The 21857-nt window shown below is 37.4% G+C and overlaps 1 protein-coding gene across 13 annotated transcripts in view; it reads left to right on the forward strand.

The window, feature by feature from the left end:
• Window positions 1–21857, forward strand: part of PPP1R9A (protein phosphatase 1 regulatory subunit 9A) — a 321494-nt gene that overhangs the window by 229889 nt on the left and 69748 nt on the right. For 8 of the 13 annotated variants that reach the window (XM_043462631.1, XM_043462639.1, XM_043462636.1 and 5 more), the window contains exons 7-8: window positions 2208–2273; window positions 20527–20682. In XM_043462631.1, coding sequence (XP_043318566.1) covers window positions 2208–2273; window positions 20527–20682 — 222 coding nt within the window. The remainder of the gene's footprint in view (window positions 1–2207; window positions 2274–20526; window positions 20683–21857) is intronic. The other 5 variants (XM_043462642.1, XM_043462637.1, XM_043462640.1 and 2 more) reach the window with 1 other exon arrangement.

The raw sequence follows: 21857 nt of genomic DNA on the forward strand, positions 1-21857 counted from the left end.
CAAATAGTGAAAATCCACTTTTGTGTAAACATGTCAATTTATTTACTTGATTTAGGCTTATTTTTTATTAGTGCTTCCAGATGTTTTTTAATTGATTTGTGTTAAGTCCTTATTTTTTATTTATTCTCTCTCTGTGTTAATGAAAAGTAAAATACATAATGAAAATGAAAATAACCAATATTGGTTATCCAATGAGCAATTTGCATGGTCCTTGAATAATTTATTAATTTCATATGTAATGGAACAATTTATTGATTTACATATCCTGTTAACCCTCAGTTGTGTAACCAGTCACTTGGTTTCTCGTTTTTCTTACCATTTATAGAATCATCTTGTGATTTCAAAGTTAGAATCATTTTTATTTGGTAATATCCCCCATGACATTCCCTAGACCAGCCAGGAAAACCTCTAATTAAATGCAGAACGACCAGGTTCATGCAGTTAATTTCCAGAGCCAGCACTTAGATCAGCATTGTCTACTGAAGAACAGAGAACTCTGGTTTTGGTCAGATAACCCAAGGTTGATTCTAACTTGGAACCTGTCACATCGAAAGAGGGGAGCTGCTTGCTTGAATTGCCTATAAGGAAAACATTGCACTGTGAGGAAATATGTCCTGAAATTGTAAAAGTACAGTGGACCTCTTATCAGAACCGTATTGAAGATTAAGAATACTTTACCATGCATTGTGTGTGCTTATATGTATCTGTTTTAATAGTTTAATAAATTAAAAGTTATACTCCAGTAGAATTTAAAATACATAGATAATCCCAAAACTTCATTTAAATTTCTGAATTTTTTGTTTTTTTCCTTCAAATATTTAAACTGGAAGAGTTTAAAATATGTGAATGCCCAATTCAATTTGAATTGCATTCCTGTTTCTGTTCATTCTCTGTTAAACATTCTGATTTTTTTTTTAAGTTAAAATGGCTCTGCCTAACAGCTGAAAAATAAAATAAAGGATCCTTTAAAGAAGAGGGAGATGTAAATCTGAACCACTGAAAAATTTTAAATCTAGATCTGAGTGTATCTGTGATAAGGCATTTTACTTCTGGATTTATAAAATTGTTCATTTCTTTTTCTTTCTTTCTTCTTTTTTTAAAAAAAAAAAAAAAAAAAAACAATCTGAAAGGTAACCATGGAGGATTTCAGTAAACCCCTCAGACAGTCAGCACTGTCTCATGAAATTCTGAGGGTATAGTAAATTTTTCAACTAGATTTTATTTTCAATAACAAATTTTATTTCCATTCATACGCCACAGCTATCAGGGTTTACCTTTTAAGGCGAGATGATGTAATTCTGACATATGTTTTATGTCACAGGAGTCATGTATCTGTATTTTGGGGACTTCATTTCTATCAAAAAGAGCAAAATGTAATGCGAAACACTGTGGGCTTAGACTGGAAATGAAATGTGAACTGGTACTGTACCACTTTTTAAAATTAGAACGTATGTAATGGTTGTTCACATTAAAATGAGTTATTTTACATACACTTTTAAAATTATGTGATTATTATGCTTTTGCTTCTTTGAATGTTAAGATATAATATTTATTAGACTTTGAAGTCTTAGATTATAGATTGCATTTCAAAGCCTTTTTGTGTAGTAGTTTGTAGCGAGATTAATTATCACTCCAGAAACTGAGGCTCCTTCTCTTAAAATATAATTTAATCTTTCTTTCATAATTTGTTTTTATTACTAGAAATTATTATTATCACAACTACATCATGACAACATTAGTTTATTTTTTAGAATCTTTTAAAGTATTGAATGCAACTTAGAGCAGGTGCCTACATGGACATATATTTTTATTGCTTGTGTTAATATGTAATAATTAGAAGCAGAAATATAATGGAAGTTGTGGTTTGCATAAGAGTTAAAGGTTTAAAAAATGTAATTTTTTATGTGAAAAAGCATTAAAGGGATAACATTAAATCTGACTTCTGCTGTTTGCTGTTCCTGTTTGGAAGCAGGTTGTGTTGTACGAACAAGAGATTGCAGTTACTATGGGTGGCCTTTTGATAATGTGCACTGGCTCTATAACTGTTTACATGGTGGAAAAACTAAGAGTTTGGGGGTGTTCTCTTAGTCTTGAAAGTTTATGTTAAAGTAAGCACTGGAACGTCAGTGTTTTTCCTTCCTTTATATTAGGCTACTGCCTCTAGTGGAGGGAAAGCCTTTTTTAATCTCTGTTGTCAACCGTTTTAGAACCCTGTGGCTGAACTGCAAGGAGTGTCTGGCAACTGCAATAACAGTAACAACTGTTTCCTAAAGGTTTGTTTTTGGTGGAAAATAATGCTTGTCTTTACCTTCCTGCTTCATGTGTGAAATCAAAAGTTCTACGTGTCTTATTAACTAGCTCTGTGCTCAGAAGAACTTCTCTAGAACCATGTGTTTTGTATGTTGAATAACAATTCGAAAATAATCACTCAAAAAATAGTATTTAATTCTGAAACATAGCACACATTTTAGTCCCAGGTTCTGCAATTTGGGCTTACTTCCTAATATTTCACCATAGATGTTTTTAACCCCTAACATTTTAAATATTTTGTAATTCATATTAAGGAGAAGAAAAAGATAACTAACAATAGGGCTGTATGATGTTTATAAAATACAATATAGACAGCAATTTAAATATATCATCTTTAAATTCAGTGATTATTTCTCAGAAAAGGATCATTTGATAAAGTTCTTAATTTTTAAAAGAACTAAATGCATATATCTTTCAATTATAGTATGACTTGTTTACATGACATATTGTAGGCATACTAAAATGTATAAAAACATTTTATACTTTAAATAATAAAATAATTCTTACTATCTTTAGCTGCCAGTAACAGTGATAGAGTAACTTAGAAATGGGAAGTCAGGTGTATTTAAAAGGGAGATTGTTTTATGGTGATTAGAGGAGCCAGAAAAATAGGAGAAATACAAAATCTTTCAGTTTGTATGCAGAGTCCAATTTGACTGGACTTTTAAAATTTTTATATTTAATCATACCCTTTGGTTTATGATCTCCAGATCCCTACTAGTGGTCATTATCATTGAAATCCAGAATCATAAGGTACTTGGAAGACATTCAGTTAAAGATTGTGTTCATTTTTGGTCTTATAAGCAGCGCACTGCCTACAAAGTGTCTGCCTGCAATGCGGGAGACCTGGGTTCGATCCCTGGGACAGGAAGATCCCCTGGAGAAGGAAATGGCACCCCACTCCAGTACACTTGCCTGGAAAATCCATGGACGGAGAAACCTGGTAGGCTACAGTCCATGGGGTCGCGCAGAGTCAGACACGACTGAGCGGCCTCACCTTCACTTTCAAGCAGTGCACACGTGCACACAAGCACACACGCTGAAACGCAGTGTGCTCGGGAGCTGGCCTGCTGCTCCGCGTGAAAGGTCCTCTCTAGCAGTACTGTCTGTGTGTAGAAACAGTGTTATTTATAACACTGAGCAGAGACAGGAAGATGTAGAGTATGAAGGGAACTTAGAAGTTAGAACAGAAAACTTTGCCTAAATAATGCCATCTTTTTGTAGCTCATCTTTGGAGGTTATTTTTGTTTCTTATAACTCAAGTGATTTGGATATGTTTTCTTCTTTTCTGTCCAACTACCACATTGTCATATTAATTCGTGACCCAGATACAAAATATCAGATAAAATTTAAATTAAATTTCTCTCAGATTACAGACTTTGTACTTTCTAGAAACCGTTCTAGAACAATTCAGTGATGAACTGCAGAGTTAGCAATGTTAGACCAATGCCATAAAAACAAACACAAATGACAGCATTTTTCCAACTTTAAAAACATCTATGAAAAAAAAAAAAAAAAAAAACATCTATGAGTTGAATTAATTTTTTACCAAAAAGCTCTAAAATGCTGAAATGCACAGTGAGAGTTGGGCCTTATTATCCCGGGAAACTAACTTTCCAGTGGGCCACAGGGGCCCTGTGGTTCCCCATGCTTTTGCGTCTCCTGTTTTCTCTACCTTGAATGCCATTCCCTGCACTCTTTGTTGCTCTTGTTAATCCTCTTCACCTTTGAGGACTCTGTTTAGGTTTCATCCATTCCTCCAAAGCTTTCCTGGGCTCTCTTAGCTGGGCTGAGGGCTGGTTTTTACTCAGTCAGTATCACCTCGTGTAGCTTTCCCTACCACTTTTTACCTACCACTAGTTTGTAATCTGGAGAAGGAAATGGCAACCCACTCCAGTGTTCTTGCCTGGAGGATCCCAGGGATGGGGTCGCACAGAGTCGGACAGGACTGAAGTGACTTAGCAGCAATAGCAGTTTGTAGTCCCTTCAATGGCAGCTTTCAGTAGCTGGTTGGCTTTTAATACACGCAGGGATGAGCGCAACATGGGCAGTGAGAGGAAGCCCAGACATTGAGTCGAACTGAATCACTCAAATGATTTTAAGATGAAGAGTGGAGAGAAGAGTTAAATGAGGAGAATGACGTTTAGTTACGGACATAATCTGAAACAGGGAAGGAAAAACGGCACAGAATACAGGGATGAAAGAATCTAGTTAGGAATAGATTAGAAACTGAAGATAGGGAAAGGACTTAAGGAATAAGCTGTACTTGTCTTTGGTACTTTGAGGGTTAGCACCTTTCTGGGGGCTTTTGCTATCACATTTTAATTGTTTTGAGAGACTATGAATTTGCAGAAAGACCTTATCTTTATCATATTGCACCAAAATCTTCTGCATGTAAAGCCAAGAAAAAAAATAATTAATGCATATTTCATTCCTTGAAAACCTTTGGGACCTTGGAAATAGCAACCTGGTGACTCATAGTGACATGACTTCTTTTTAGTCATAACTGAATAAACATGTAGTAGAAACAGAATAGTTGGAATGGCCTAAGTGATACCAAGATCTATATTGCATAGATCTTCGCCTGCCCATTGTATGAACTTAGAAATATCCTTCCATCATAGAAATCGTCCTGATACCCGGAATACAGTCAAACCTTTAGAGTGTGAAATGTATATAATGATGTATATGGCTTTGGTACCAACACCAAATGATGAAAAAGAAGATTTGTAAGTTATTCCTATTCAAAAGAATAAGAAGTTCTTCCTACTCAAAATAATACAAAAAATCCTAAAGAAAATAGTAGCAAACCATATTCAATAACATAAAAAAGATGTCATGGCCAAGTTGAGTTTAGCCAATAATGCAAGTATGGTTTAACACTGGAAAATCAGTCAATATTTCATCTGACATTGTACTAAAAGGCATGAAGAAATAATTAAAGAAATAAATTAGAAAGAAATAAGAGTTATCATTACCAAGAGTTATCATAAGAGTTATTATTACCAAGTGATTGTCTGTTTGGAAAATCTCAAGTATATATACAGAGTATACATTACAGATAGAGTAATGATTTCAGCGAATTTGCTGGATACAGAATTAATATTAAATCTATTTCACTGTACCCACATAGAGAAAATATAATTTATAAGCTATTTGCCTTGTTAAAGGCAAGAACATGCCTAACAAAAGATAAGTATGACCTTCATGGAGAAAAATACATTTTATTGAACTTTATTAAAGAAAGCTTGTATAAAAAGACAAAAAAAAAAAGCCTTTTGTTGATGGACTAAGAGACCCAATAGCTTAATTCAGTCAATTTTCTATAAGTTAATTTATATATTCAATATGATTGAAAAAAATGATTCTAAGGAATTTTTAGATGGAATTTGATAACCTGATGCTCAAATATATATGAAAGAATAATGCACCAGAAGTAACTGTAATATTTCACATGGTATTAATTATTTACTATTAAGAGATATTTATTATATTATATTAAGAGATATTTATTATTAAACTGTAGCAAGTTAGAACCTAGGACAAAAGAATGGAAAACTTGGTCAATTAGCTCAGAAACAGACACTACCACATAGAAAATTTGTTTGTGACACAGATAACACTCTATATGAGTTGAGAAATATTAGGCTTTTCAATGAAGGGTAAATGGTAAAATTGCAATCCTCATCTCAATCTGAGCTCAAAAGTTCATTCCAGATGAATTATTACTGAAATGTGAAAAGAAAAGCTGTAAAATTTAGGATTCAGTATAGAAGAATATCTTTATGACTTCAGTGTAAGAAATGGTTCCTTACATGAGACACTTAAGCAAATCCATAAGGGAAACAATTGAGAAAATTGAGTGCATTACGATTAAGAACTTCTACTTATCAAAAGAATGCTTCTGTGAAAACAAAAAGACATACCAGAAGCTGGAAGAAAATATTTGAAAAAAATAAAAAACTGAAAGAAACCTATATAAAAAGTCCTCTATGAGTCAATGAGAAAAGTCTACATATAGACTATTGACTTAAATAGTCATATTGTAGGAGAAGAGAAATCTGAGTGGCCAATGAGCACATGAAAAGATGCTCAAACATATTAGGAATCAAAATGTAAAAATTAAAAACTAACATGAAATACTATTTTCCATCTATTAAATTGATTTAAATTGGATATCTTAAGTTTTGGTGAGAATATGGACTAAAGGGAACTCTTCTCTGCAATAAATATAAATTGGCCCATTCACTTTGAAAAATGATTCAGCATTATCTAGTGAAGTTGACTCAACAATTATATTTCTTAAAATAATACCTTAGTAAAATTCTTAAATTCATGCGGTGTTGCTGTTGTTGTTCAGTCACTCAGTGATGTTTGACTTTTGTGACCCCATGGACTGCAGCACACCAGGCCTCTCTGTCCATCACTATCTCCCTGAGATTGCTCAAACTCACGTCCATTGAATCCATGATACCATCCAACCATCTCACCCTCTGTTGTTCCCTTCTCCTGCCTTCAGTCTTTCCCAGCTCAGGGTCTTTTCCAGTGAGTCTTTTGTACAGGTGGCCAAAGTATTGGAGCTTCAGCTTCAGCATCAGTCCTTCCAATGAATATTCAGGGTTGACTTTCTTTGGAATTGACTGGTTTGATCTCCTTGCTGTCCAAGGGACTCTGAAGAGTCTTTTCCAGCACCACAGTTTGAAAGTATCAGTTCTTCAGTGTTCAGCCTTCTTTATGGTCCAGCTCTCACATCCATACATGACTAATGGAAAAACTATAGCTTTGACTAGACGGACCTTTGTTGGCAAAGTAACGTGTCTGCTTTTTAATATGCTGTCTAGGTTGGTCATAACTTTTCTTCCATGGAGCAAGCGTCTTTTAATTTCATGGTTGCAGTCACTGTCTGCAGTGATTTTGGAGACCAAGAAAATAAAGTCTGCCACTGTTTCCATTTTTTCCCCATCCATTGGCCATGAAGTGATGGGACCAGATTCCATAATCTTAGTTTTTTGAGCGTTGAGTTTTAAGCCAGCTTTTTCATTCTCTTTCACCTTCATCAAGAGGCTTTTTAGTTCCTCTTCACTTTCTGCCATTAGAGTGGTGTCGTCTGCATATCTGAGGTTATTGATATTTCTCCCGGCAGTCTTGATTCCTGCTTGTGTTTCTTCCAGCCTGGCATTTCACATGATGTACTCTGCATATAAGCTAAATAAGCAGGGTGACAGTGTACAGCCTTGACATACTCCTTTCCCAATTTGGAACCAGTCCATTGTTCCATACCAGTTCTAACTGTTGCTTCTTGACCTGCATACAGGTTTCTAAGGAGGTAGGTCAGGTGGTCTGGTATTCCCATCCCTTTAAGAATTTACCACAGTTTGTTGTGGAAGCGCAGTGTAATATTCTTGTAACAGAAAAGAACTAGATACAACTGATACCTCTATCAGGAAGAGAATAGGTTAATATATTGAGGTATATTCAATGGAATGCCATACAGAAGATGGTTCTGCAGTTCATAACAGAGGGATTTCAGGAGCCTGTAATTAAAAGGAGAAAGGCACAGAAGAATACATGATTCCATTTGTATGAAGTTTAAAATCATGTAAAAATTACTGATACATTACTTAGTCATACAAAAATATAGTAAAACTAAAGAGAAACAAGAATGACAAAAATCAGCAGAATTATTCTGAAGGGCAAGAGACTAAACTAGTATAGAATCAAGAGGCACACAGGGAGGATTATAATGCAGTGGTACTGCTCCTTAAGTTCTTAGTTCATTTGTGGTGGTTGTATCCTTATTTCATTGTATTTTTGTATATTTCATAAATATTTGTGTCAACTCAATATTTAACTTAAAAAGTTAAAATCTATCATGTCCAGTTGCTTATATTTAACATACAAGTGTATAAAATGGGTATAAAATGAATATGACATGATTCCTGCTCTCCAGGGCCCTATAAAATGACTTCAAGACTTTGTGTCTTAAAGTGGGACTCTCATAGTACTTCTTTAAGATTGCAAATGTCTCCACCCAACCTTGCATCTGCTGGAACTGAATATGCACTGCAAACGGCCTATGGCTGTGGGAGTTTGTGGGAAGGGTTAGGTATACTCAGGGCTGGGGCTGTCCAGTTTAAAGATGCCAGGAAAAAAAAAAAAAAAGATGCCAGGAAAACTGACGAGAATACTTTTGAGTGCTGGTATTGCAGACACTTTTCAAGAAGAAATTGTTGTCACAAACCTCCAGATAGCCATAATGAGGAAAGAAGTAAAATTATTCTCCCTCAAAGGAAATTATAAGTTTGAGAGTACATATATTATTAATCCATAGAAACACCACCAGTGATATTTTTGTTGGTCTTACTTTTTGTTTACTATAAATTCTGTAACTGTAATTTCTAGATCTACGTGATAATCAGCATTTTTGCAATCATATGAGTCAATTTTTATATGAATACACCATATTTTCCAAGATGCAATTAGTTGTACAATTAAAGAATTATGGAAATGATACTAGTGTGCCACTTGGTCAGTGTAGTTGTTCTCTTCTGCAGATTAAAGATTCAGGAAAATACAAATCTCTTAGTCTCTTCCCACAGCTCTGCTGGCATCAAAATAAGTGCTTCATTGTTTCCTTAGTAAGTAAAATGAAACTCAAGGAAGGCTGCCAATTTGAAATTGCAGTGTGACATTTGAATTACAGAGGTCTACTTTGGTCTCTTGACTGTTTAGTTCTAGATATCAGTGGGAAAAATAGGGATCACTGGTTCCCTCCTCATATAGAATATATTCATCAGAGACTTAAAGACAATGACATTTATATCTTAGTAAGTAGCTATCATTTATAAAGAGGAATTGAATTAGAAATATTGAGTCATGGAAAAATATACTTTATACTCCCAGGAAGCTTAGTATTTTGCTGTGGAAACAAATATATATGGTAAAGAATTTAAATCATTTTCAAAGCAGTCTGTCAAAAGGCCAGAAAACCGTAGTCTAGAAGAATCATCACAACAAAGGACACACAAAAGTAAAAGCATGAGTTTGAGGCTTGTGCTTGCAGTTTTTATTTTCAAGAATGTGTTTGTTGTTACTGTTTAATATGTTTTCTGTAACTAAGAAGCTGGGCTAATATTGGGTGAAGTCAAGAAATAAAAAGACCAGTTTACCTGCAGAGTATATGAAAGGAGTAACGGTTGGAAAGTCTTCAACAGAGTAAACTGAATAATGTTATAGAAACTTCAAAAATCAGCTGAATTTCTAGGCAGTTTTTGAAATTAACACAATATTGTAAAGCTACCTTACCCCAATAATAATAATAATAATAATAATAATGATTGGGAAACAGTTCTCTCCAGGGCTTTAACATTTCTGAGGCATTGACTACTCTTTGTTCTAGACTATCTGTTCAAGTCCCCTGTGATTATACAGTGGAAGTGACAAAGAGGTTCAAGGGATTAGATCCATTAGACAGAGTGCCTGAAACATTATGGACAGAGGTTCATGACATTGTACAGTTATGGTCCCAACAGAAGCAGAAGATATTAAGAGGTGTCAAGAATACACAGAAGAACTATACAAAAAAGATCTTCATGACCCAGATAACCATGATGGTGTGATCACTCCCCTAGAGCCAGACATTCTAGAATGTGAAGTCAAGTGGGCCTTAGGAAACATCACTCCAAACAAAGCTAGTGAAGGTAATGGAATTCCAATGGAGGTATTTCAAATCCTAAAAGATGATGCTCTGAAAGTGCTGCACTCAATCTGGAAGAAAATTTGGAAAACTCAGCAGTGGCCACAGGACTGGAAAAGGTCAGTTTTCATTCCAATCCCAAAGAAAGGCAATGCCAAAGAATATTCAAACTACTGCACCATTGCACTCATCTCACACACTAGCAAAGTAATGCTCAAAATTCTCCAAGCCATGCTTCAACAATACATGAACCATGAACTTCCAGATGTTCAAGCTGGATTTAGAAAAGGCAGAGGAACCAGAGATCAAATTGCCAACATCCATTGGATCATTGAAAAAGCAAGAGAGTTCCAGAATAACATCTACTTCTGCTTATGGACTACGCCAAAGCCTTTGATTGTGTGGATCACAACAAACTGTGGAAAATTCTGAAAGAGATGGGAATACCAGACCACCTGACCTGCCTCCTGAGAAATCTGTATGCAGGTCAAGAAGCAACACTTAGAACTGGACATGGAAAAACAGACTGGTTCCCAATTGGGAAAGGAGTACATCAAGGCTGTACATTGTCACCCTGCTTATTTAGCTTATATGCAAAGTATATCATGAGAAATGCTGAACTGGATGAAGCACAAGCTGGAATCAAGATTGCCGAGGGAAATATCAATAACCTCAGATATGCAGATAACACCTCACTTATGGTAGAAAATGAAGAAAAACTAAAGAGCCTCTTGATAAAAGTAAAAGAGGAGAGTGAAAAGTTGGCTTAAAACTCAACATTCAGAAAACTAAGATCATGGCATCTGGTCCCATCACTTCATGGGAAATAAATGGGGAAACAGTGGAAACAGTGACAGACTTTATTTTTTTGGACTCCAAAACCACTGCAGATGGTGACTGCAGCCATGAAGTTAAAAGACACATGTTCCTTGGAAGAAAAGTTATGACCAACCTAGACACCATATTAAAAAGCAGGGACATTACTTTGCCAACAAAGGTCTGTCTAGTCAAAGCTGTGGTTTTTCCAGTAATCATGTATGGATGTGAGAGTTGGACTATAAAGAAAGCTGAGTGCAGAAGAATTGATGCTTTTGAACTGTGGTGTTGGAGAAGACTCTTGAGAGTCCCTTGGACTGCAAGAAGATCCAGCCAGTCCATCCTAAAGGAAATCAGTCCTGAATATTCATTGGAAGGACTGATGCTGAAGCTGAAGCTCCAATACTTTGGCCACCTGATGTGAAGAACTGACACATTTGAAAAGACCCTGATGCTGGGAAAGATGGAAGGTGTGAGGAGAAGGGGACAACAGAGGATGAGCTGGCTGGATGGCATCACTGACTCAATGGATACGAGTGAGTAAACTCCAGGAGCTGGTAATGGGCAGGGAGGCCTGGTGTGCTGCAGTCCATGGGGTTGCAAAGAGCTGGACATGACTGAGCGACTGAACTGAACTGAATCAGTGACACCACCTCTATCCTGGAAAGCATTCAGGTTGACCTCAGCTCACTGGCCAGGGTTTTTATGGATTATAGAATTGCCTTCACCTCTAGACTTCTCCCTTTTGGTCCCATTCCTGGTCTGTAAAATCACTGATCTCTCCTGCTATATTTGAGGGTATAGTGGTATGGCACTAAAGGCCCTGATACCCTGATACCCTGATACCCTGATACCTGATACCACCCTGATACCTTAGACCAAGTGAAAAACTCAGTTGAAGAAGCTTAAGGAGAAAGCCCCTGGGTTTCTAAAGTAGACCTTGATGGTTTGTGGAATTTGTTTAGCCAGTAGGGTCTGGAAGCCTGGGGAGTATGGTCAGTCTCAGAACTGCAAGTTGGTCTCATTCTGTTATTTGGAGTTCTTTTAATAGTAGTTTTAATTATATGTTGTGGGATAGACTGAATAGATGTTGTCTGGCCACTCTTGGCCACATGTATCAATGTAGTCAAGGGAATCCCATGCTCATGGGAAGATTCATCAGATACCCAGATGGTGCAGAAATGAGGGTGAATATTATTGGAAAACAATTCCCCCAGTGCTCTCTCACTTTTCTGCATATGTTGTGAGCAGAGGCAGTAATGGCCTTTGTTTCAGATTATTTTCTCAATGATATTTTAAGTAGTGAACAGCCTTGGAAAATAGAGATAGTGTCTCCCTTTAAGGTAGGTGACAGACTTGCTTATTGCCTTTGATAAAAAATTTGAGTTTCCTAAACTCAGAATTCTTAACAAAAGATTTTTATGTTCATACCCTCTGCTCCATTTTGAGACCATGACAGAATCCTGGATTTGATCTTTGTTTGGAAGCCGTTTCTTAGTCTTAGAATCGAGACTCTCAGAACCATCAAGTTTTGTTGGTTCCTTTCTGCTCATCTGTCCTCTGAATTGATCTCTAATCATCATATTTTACTATAAGCAGCAGAAAGAAAGCAGACAGTGCCTTCAACACTTTGTTTGGAAATCTACTTCTCTAGTTCACTTGGTTGAGTAGGAGTATTTCCTATGTCCTGCTTCAGAAGGTGATAATGTGGCTAAGCTTTCTGCCACTACAGCCTTTTCAAGGCAGTTTAGGCTGCTTTAACACACTCTTCAAAATCCTCCCTGCCTTCATCCAGCCTGATTCCAGACTTCCCCATTTTGCTCTATTTTATTATGGCTGTGCTGTGCTGAGTTGCTCGTCGTGTCTGACTCTTTTGTGACCCCATCCATGGACTGCAGCCCGCCAGGCTCCTCTATCCATGGGATTCTCCAGGCAAGAATACTGGAGTGGGTTGCCATGCCCTCCTCCAGGGGATAAGTTCCCAACCCAGGGATGAAACCCAGGTCTCCCACATAGCAGGCAGATTCTTTACAGTCTGAGCCACCAGGGTAGCCCCCCTTTCTGTTGTTCTATAATAAATTACCACCAGAACATAGCAACTTAAAATCAGAAATACTCACAGATTACAGTATCTGTAGGTCAGTTTAGCTGGATAGCTCTGACTCAAGCCATCTCACAAAGCCAAAAGTAAGGTTGTAGCTATGGCTTCAGTCACACACATGCTCAACTTGGCTAAGGTCTGCTCCAAGCCCACTCACAGCTGTTGACTGAATGCGGGAGATCCACTTCCAACTCGGCAGGCCTCAGGTCCTTGCTGGCTATTGGCCAGAAACAGCAGTTTCTTGTGATAGGGGCCTCTCCATAGGACTACATACAACATGGTGGCTTGGCTTTCAAGAGCAAGAGGACAAAAGAGATGCCGGTCACAGGTTTTTGAAAACTCATCTTCAAAGTGACATTGCATCACTTTTGTTGTATCCTGCTTGTTAGAAGCGAGTCTCTAGATTCAGTGCCCATTCAAGGGAAAGGGTTATAGAAGTCCATGAGGAAGGGATCGATGGGGCTTATTTTAGAGCCTGCCTACCATAGTGGTAAAGAGCTTTTGAGGAGTAAACTTTTGAACAGGAAGGCAGGGGCGGGGGTGAGGGGAGCTAAAGAAAACTTTACAATTCTGTAAAATCTTAAATCTAGTTTTTGAATGGTCTACCACAATTACTAGAAAATTTTAAGAAGGGTTAAAGGTGAGTTTGAGTTCTTACAGAAGATTGTACAGGCAAATCTTAAATTTATCTGGTCAGAATTTTAGGAGGAATAATCTGCCAGCAGATTACTAATAATCTGCCTGCCTTCAGGAGCTGAGCATCTGAAGGCAGGGAACACAAGAGGCATTATCAGTAATAGAGATAGAGATGTTAGATGTTTCTTGATTTGGTGACTAGTCAGTAAGAATGGAGTGAAATTTCAGAAAACATTCTGAAAACAAAGATAAAATTTTGAATGACTTGATAAATGAGAAATGAGTATACATACATCGTGTCAGATGTTTTACATATTTTATTTCTTTGAGTCCTCTCAGTATCGATGAAATTGGAATTTTTCACACCATTTTATAGAGGAAAAGATCACAGGAGACACAAGCTAAATGACTGCCCACTATCACCCAACAGTGGCATTGCTTTTTCTCTGCTGAGGCCCTGTCTCTGCAGCTCCCGAGCCATGCTCTTCTCTGTTGTGCTGTTCTGTGGCATTGTCTTGGAGAAAAAGAAGACAGTGGAAATGATCGTAGTCCTGACGATTATCATAGTCATCTGGTCATTTAGCATATTCTAGGCACTGTGATTGGAGAAGGCGATGGCACCCCACTCCAGTACTCTTGCCTGGAAAATCCCATGGCCGGAGGAGCCTGGTAGGCTGCAGTCCATGGGGTTGCTAAGGGTCGAACATGACTGAGCGACTTCACTTTCACTTTTCACTTTCATGCATTGGAGAAGGAAATGGCAGCCCACTCCAGTGTTCTTGCCTGGAGAATCCCAGGGACAGGGGAGCCTGGTGGGCTCTATGGGGTCGCACAGAGTCAGACACGACTGAAGCGACTTAGCAGCAGCCGCAGGCACTGTGGTTAATACTTCGAATATATCACTACTAGAAATTCTCCCGACAACGTTATGAAGAAGGTGTCATGACATTCCCAATGACATGAAAAGAGATCAAATGGCCCAGCATTACAAAACCTGGACACACAGAAGTCAACTGACAGAAGACGGGAAGAGAGATGCCTTTTCAGAGATGGGGATGCTTTTGCTGAAAGTCCTCTGGATGGTTGGCGCAGACTGAGGAATTTTAAACATGAAAGTGTTAGTTTGAGATCTTTCTCCTCCAGAGAATAAGCAACTCTCTTCTGTCCTCCCACAGAACTGAGTCTGAAAATATATATAACCAAATTCAATTCCAGTAAACAAATTCCAACAAAAGCTGCATAATTAAGGCTATTTTTATGATTAGCACCATTTAGTTTCCCTGAATTTACCAGAACAAACATTGCCTCAGCAAAAATGACTACTAATGGCTGAACCTAACAACAACAGAAAATCCCCAGAAGGGTCATTGAGGCCCCAGCTGCAGCTGTGGTTCACCGTATTTCTTACTTGAAAGCTGAGAATCAACAGAAAAATCAGGCTCTACCGTGCTGTGTAGATGTGGCTAAAACTGTATTAATTTATCCAGCAAACATTTGTTCAATGCCTACTACATGCCAAGCAGTGTGCAAGCCACACTGGAATTACAGGCATAGATTATACCTGGCATTCTCAAGGAATTTGCTATTGAAAAAAGTTGTTGGGAGAAGGCAGATAAAAAAACAGCCAAGTTTTATGGATGAATAATGGCTTGTCACAGAAACATTAAGAGGTGGATTAGAAGAGTCTTAAAGGCAGCAGCCTCATAGGATATGCTAAGTAGATGGATATTCATTTGGACCATTAGGGAAGGAGGGGAGTCAGTGAGTGAGGAGAACAGAGACCTGGAAGTGGGCTTGACCTTGGGTGGAAGCTAGTGCCTACTCCAAAACTGAGAACAGCAGGGAGAGGAGCAAGTTCCGGGAAAGGAGAGGTGTTACTTCAAAAATGACTGGTTTGCTTTTGGGCTCCAGTTTCATCCATGAGATGGATGAAACTGGAACCCATTATACAGAGTGAAGTAAGCCAGAAAGATAAAGACCATTACAGTATACTAACACATATATATGGAATTTAGAAAGATGGTAACAATAACCCTATATGCAAAACAGAAAAAGAGACACAGATGTACAGAACAGACTTTTGAACTCTGTGGGAGAAGGTGAGGGTGGGATGTTTCGAAAGAACAGCATGTATACTATCTATGGTGAAACAGATCACCAGCCCAGGCTGGATGCATGAGACAAGTGCTCGGGCCTGGTGCACTGGGAAGACCCAGAGGAATCGGGTAGAGAGGGAGGTGGGAGGGGGGATCGGGATGGGGAATACATGTAAATCCATGGCTGATTCATATCAATGTATGACAAAAACCACTACAATATTGTAAAGTAATTAGCCTCCAACTAATAAAAATAAATGAATAAAAAATGACTGGTTTGCTTTGACACAGGATTTGTGTGGCCAGGGTTTCTAGGACATTATGTTTGTGAGACCAAAAGCAAACAAATGTCTGGTTCCAAGATTTGGTGACGCTTTAGCCTGTTGCTAATGTGGTATCAGTGCTGCCACCCGCAGCAGTGGTCACTTTGAGTATCTGCTGAAATTTGAACCCAGGCCCAAGTAATTTCAAAACCAAGTTTCTTTCATTGGTCTTTGCTATAACAGATACTGTCTGTTCCTTTGTAAAACCTATACTGAGATCTACGGCCCTCCTGAGTGTTCAAGGCTCTAGCATGTCTCCATGCTTCTGGTCCCTCTAGAACAACCGGAAGAGGCAGAAATTGTCAGTTGTACTTAATACTGTAATTATGAATCTTAATAAAATATCAAATCCTCTGATGGATATGAGTATAAAGGAAGTTGTATCTATGAAAGCAGATAAAATTCTTTGTAGAGATTCAGAGAAGACTGATAGCTCAAGAAAATTAGATTGAAAAGGAAATGCAAAAGAGAAAAGCTATAAAAATCTAGAGGAATTTCACACTCATTTTGCCTTGCAAGTATCTTTTTCATCCATTTTGAGACAGTGCATTAATTCTTTGGAGTATACAAGCTCTGGTTCTGGTTTATATTAAGAAGGAGTACGTGAAACATCAGTCAGCATACCTGTGAGCCAAACCTTTTGAAGGAGACTTCTGTGTGCTTGCGCAGGGTGAGCATACTATGAGAGAAAAGAGGACAAGAACTTTGGGGCTCACTACAGGCAGGCGCACGTCTTCAGAGTGAACTGAGGATAAGGTTCAAAGATGCAGAGAGTGCATCTCAACACAACAGGATTATGCACCAGGGCTTTTGGTTGGAGAAAAATGAAAGGAATGTATTTCCATCTATTTTTCTGCAAAGCTTTAGTCCTGTAGACTGCAAACAAACATAGCATAGAAGAAAGAGCATGGGCTGTGGGATATGTTAAATGTGTAGCTTCAGGAACATAACTAATTGACCTTGAGGAAAGTTTCTGAGCCTCAGTTTCGTCAAGTTAACATGGAATAGTAATATCAGACAGTTTTTAAAGAATGTACAGTGTTGGGCACATAGTAAGTTACAAAAAAAAAAATCACTATTCTTTTTTTACCCCTTTGGGAGGCTATTTAAAAATATAAGATGTTAGTCAAGAAGGTAGATAAGATGATGAAATGGCAAGAACTATTCTTGCCTCATTTAAAGTAGATTTGCAAGTTGGGACAAAGAACTTTCAAGAGTTTCTGTTTACTTAAAAGATGTTGAGTATTTTCAGAATAAAGAGATAAAGAGAAGAAGGATCAGGATACCAGTGGAAACACTGTTGTAGCAGTTTTGGGGGGTACAACACTGTCAATTTTCCTCTGTAAATGTCAAATTCAATCCAATTTAATTTTGAGGTTTATGAAATTCTGTATCAGTCCATGTAATTTATTTTATTTGCTGACTAACCATAAAAGTAATTTCCATTTTCCACAAAGATAAAAGAATTAGAAGAACATATATTCTGAGTCTACTAAATGTAACTTTTAAACTTCCAGGTGTTTATGGGGTTCTGTAGTAAATCCACACTTTATTCTAAAGCCTGTTTAGGATGGGAGTGATAAATAATCAATGAGAGAGAATGGCAACATGTTTTTAAACACTATATTCAGAGTTTCTGATAAATAATAGTAGAATAAAGACAGTAAAATACACATCTTGTCCTCAGGATGCTTATGAGGTTAATAGAGAAAACACTAGTAGGTGGAAAGAGGAAATGAAAGATAACAAATTTTAACAGAATTGCAGGTAGTTTGGGTATTGAGAAGGAGACTGGCAAAGTGAAAAAACAAATCAAAGCAATTCTTGGTGACTTACATTTATAAAAACTATTTCGATGACTCAAATGGATAACAAAGCCAGAATTACACTTAGAGGTGAGAACTGCATATATTGTACAAACCCTAATCCTGTTATTCACTAAAAGGAATGTTAAAAAATTAATGTGATATAATGCTGCCTTCTCATCAAATGACTTTACAGGGCATTTTCTTGATAGATTAGAAAACCCTCTAGCAGGTTCTAGATATTACCAAGTAAATGCAATTGGCATTCTTGGATTCATTTTTTAAAAAATATTTTTTCAAGATCCTATTATAGGTTAGGCCTCTTCCTAGGCACGTATTTATGTTCATTCCCTTAGACATGGTGAAGAAGTATCTATTTTCAAGCTGTTAAAGGAAAATTAAATCATTCGTTTCAACTTAGGTTTAATAAGTGCTATGCCGTCATCAGACTTGAAATTTAACTTCAGATTTTACTGAGTCATTCATGATGTTTATCAAATTGATGTGATATAGAAGTGAACTTTATATACCTAGCTTAGGCCTTCATACTTGCTGATGGCTGTAACTACAGGGTTAAGAATACGTGCAGAGTTTTACACCTCCAAATCAGAGCTGTCAGCAGGGTGTCTTGAGATCATGTACTTGCGAGTCTTGCTGCATTTTTGTTCATTAACATCCCTGGGATTCATCAAGTACCTATCAGTTCTAAAAGTATGTATAAATAGAAGATGAATTAATGTACAGAATCTCACACACACACACACACAACGGGTCTGGAGTTAGAGTCCTTTTAAGGTTTACAGGAACTAATCATACCACAAATGGAAGCTCTCTGGGAACAGCCAGCCCCCACTGTTCAGCTGCCTTCCCTCCCAGTGCCATTGGTACTTAGAGTGATGTTTACAGTTCAGGTCATTTCAGACGTTTCTAAAGACTCCTAGGATTCCAAGTGCTGATAAACTATACAGTTTCAACATGGAGGCCAGCCACTGCTTTCCCTTTCAGTCAAGGCATCTCTGATTTTTTTTGTGGGGGAAACAGGGAGTTCTAATGTGTAACTAGCGTGGAAAGTCACTGCCCAGTATGAAATATCCTGAGCTTACTTGTATACACAAATGCCACCAAAGTCAAAGTCTTCATGATAATAGTCTCTGTGTGTGGAAGAAGAGTCTGAGTATGCTGCGTCATCCTTTGTTGTTCATCATGCTCAATGGCCTCCAGAAATTGTGTGTACGTCTGGACACTGCAATTTAAGAGAGAAATTTGAGAACCTGGAGAGATGTCAGTGTACAGGCAGAAAGACAATTACAGAGATTGAGTCCTAGGAGGAAATTGCAGTTATTTTACTTTGAAAGAGAGAATTCAGAATGGCAATAATAATGATCTTTCAGAAATTAGGAATTATTACACTGAAGTTAATGACTGGATTTCCTTCATTTGCAAACAGAGTCAAGTAAATACATTTTCAGGTTTAGCAAGAACAGTTTAGTGTAGAACCAAAAGATAAAATAGCAATCAGATGCTAAGCTTCTTTAATCAAAGAAATAGCTTACTCAGTACACTATGAAACGTTTTAAAGGCAATATGAATTCTTATCTGTTTTATGTATTAAATGTAATACTACCTGAAGGAACAGGGGGTAATTAAAGAAACTTTGTTTTTCAAACCTGTGAGTCAGTGATTTATCTTCAAATTAAATCAGAAGGTATAGATCTCAAACAGTTAACCTGGTGCTGCCAGGAAAGGAGCCACTTTCTAATCATGTTAAGGAACTTAGTGGTGAGGAAGAATACATATTCCAGGGGTTGTGAACTCAGATACGTACAGGGGCCCACCGGTGTCGTGGAGGAGTGATGCTAACAGCTTAGTATAATGAATTATGGACCTTGTGGTGTATTAGAAAGTGTGTGACCCATGTAAACGAACAACCACTGCTGACTCTGACCAGTGGTTCTCATGTCAATGTGCCTATATTGTCAGATGTTTGGTTCTATCAAAAAAAGAAAAAAAAATGGAAATTAGAATATTAGGTGACCTTTTTTTTAAAAAAGTTGTCAAAATGCTCACATTTATGAAAGTAGTACTAAACAGGCAAATCTATGCACCCATGTGGGCTATAAGTTAGAAACTTCATTTGCCCTTTAGGTCACTAGTTAACCACCGTGTTAGTTAAACAAGTAAATGAAGCAGAGTTGATTGAACTCTAAAGCTTAGGAGAATTAATCTACCAGACCTTTTTTTGTAAGGTCTTAAATAAGGTCCTTTTTTAAGGTCCTTAAATAAGGTCCCTTCCAACTCTGTGAATCTTTTGACCTACCATTTCTTCTTCTCTGTCAACATTGGGTGTCAATATTGGGTGACTTAATGCATTACAGGTGGTAGGAATCGAAAGGAATTACTTATTTCTCTTAGCAATGTAATTTTATTTAGTAAAACCATCCTTAGATTTAAAAAACCATCCTAACCAATACTTAGATTTAAAATAGTTTGTTGCTTCACTAAAGATACTGCTGATGCTGTTAGATTGTTAGAAATGCACTTATATATGTCATAGACATGTCACTTTGGATCTTTGAACTAACATTTGTAACCCTAGCTGCATGAGACACGTCTGACTCAAAAACCTACTCACACTTTTACCACTTGGTGACATATTTTATTTCTCTTTTATAAAATATTTTAAAAATAACCCACCTCCACATGAGTAATAACAGCTGGATTTCTGAAATTCCCTTCCTTTTAGACAGGAGAATATGCCACAGATGAAGAGGAGGATGAGGTAGGACCTGTTCTTCCTGGTGGTGACATGGCCATTGAAGTCTTCGAGCTGCCTGAGAACGAGGACGTGTTTTCCCCCTCAGACCTGGATACAAGCAAGCTCAGTCACAAATTCAAAGAGGTAAGTTGCCGATCTGCAAAATATTTTTCTCTACCTGTCCATTTCATTATTAAGTATATACTTTTGTTAGAAAAATATATTAAGAATAATCAGCTTTCAAAAGAATGCCTCTCAATTACAGATTGTCCAGAATCTCATTGAATTTCAAGGCAAAAATTAAGTAGATCTCATTTTACAGTCATTAATTTAAATGCATTAAATTAATACAATCATTATTTGTCATGGTGACAGTTTCTAACTTGTCTGTTCCATAATTTCAAGCTACAGCTTTAATTTGCATTTTTTTGTGTGATAAGTTCAGGTTGTATTTTTAAAGCTTTATCAAAGTTTCGGGAACTGGTTTCCTCAAAGGCAGTGATTGCTAAAAAGGATTTTGTTTTTTTTCTTTTCCTAAACTAGACAAGATTCCAGCAGGGATTAGATGGTATTCCCAAGTGGCTTAATTGAAGAAAGTTCAATTTCTTTAAAAAGTTCAAGGGGAAAAAAAAAAAAAGTTCAAGGAAAAAAAAACCCACTTTTTAAAAAACTTTTGATTTTATCTTAGAATATGGTTGAATGAACGTTGAGCAGAGTTAACAGAACTACCAAGTGATGTTACAATGCACAGGGACCAGCAACAGCAGAACTGATGCCATCTTTTGACTTAATGGGTGAAGAGGGAAAGAGAGAACCTTTTTTTGAAGGCGGGCCATTCACCATCTGCAGCTTTGTAAGATGCAGCCACTGCTAAAACCTACAACTTGGGAGTGAGGGTGATAATATACCAAGACCCTCCTCTCCTCTGGCTGATGCCGCCCATCAGTCTAATCCAGGTAGGATAGCCTGGGCGAGTCAGTCCTGAGGCAGGAGCTTTCAGAAATGGGCCAGGATCCCCAGGGGGCGAAGGGAGTGTAGATAACCACAAAACTCTTCTTCCAGATTAACTTCTCAGAACCTCAACATGTAAAACGGAAACAGTGATGAATGCGTCCCCAGGCATTTCACTCTCGGTTGTTTCGTGGAACTTCCTCCATTGTTGACAACAAATATGTCATTATTTACAACCTCCCTGCAATAACTCTGAACCACTGAGGCTTGAAAACCACTGTTCTGTGGTTACAAGTCTCTTTGGGACTTGACCCTACTTGGAAAGCATATTTTCCTATTCAAGAAAAACAAGGTTGATAATTGCAGGT

The sequence above is a fragment of the Cervus canadensis genome, chromosome 3 (genome assembly GCF_019320065.1).
Source record: "Cervus canadensis isolate Bull #8, Minnesota chromosome 3, ASM1932006v1, whole genome shotgun sequence".
NCBI lineage: Eukaryota > Metazoa > Chordata > Mammalia > Artiodactyla > Cervidae > Cervus > Cervus canadensis.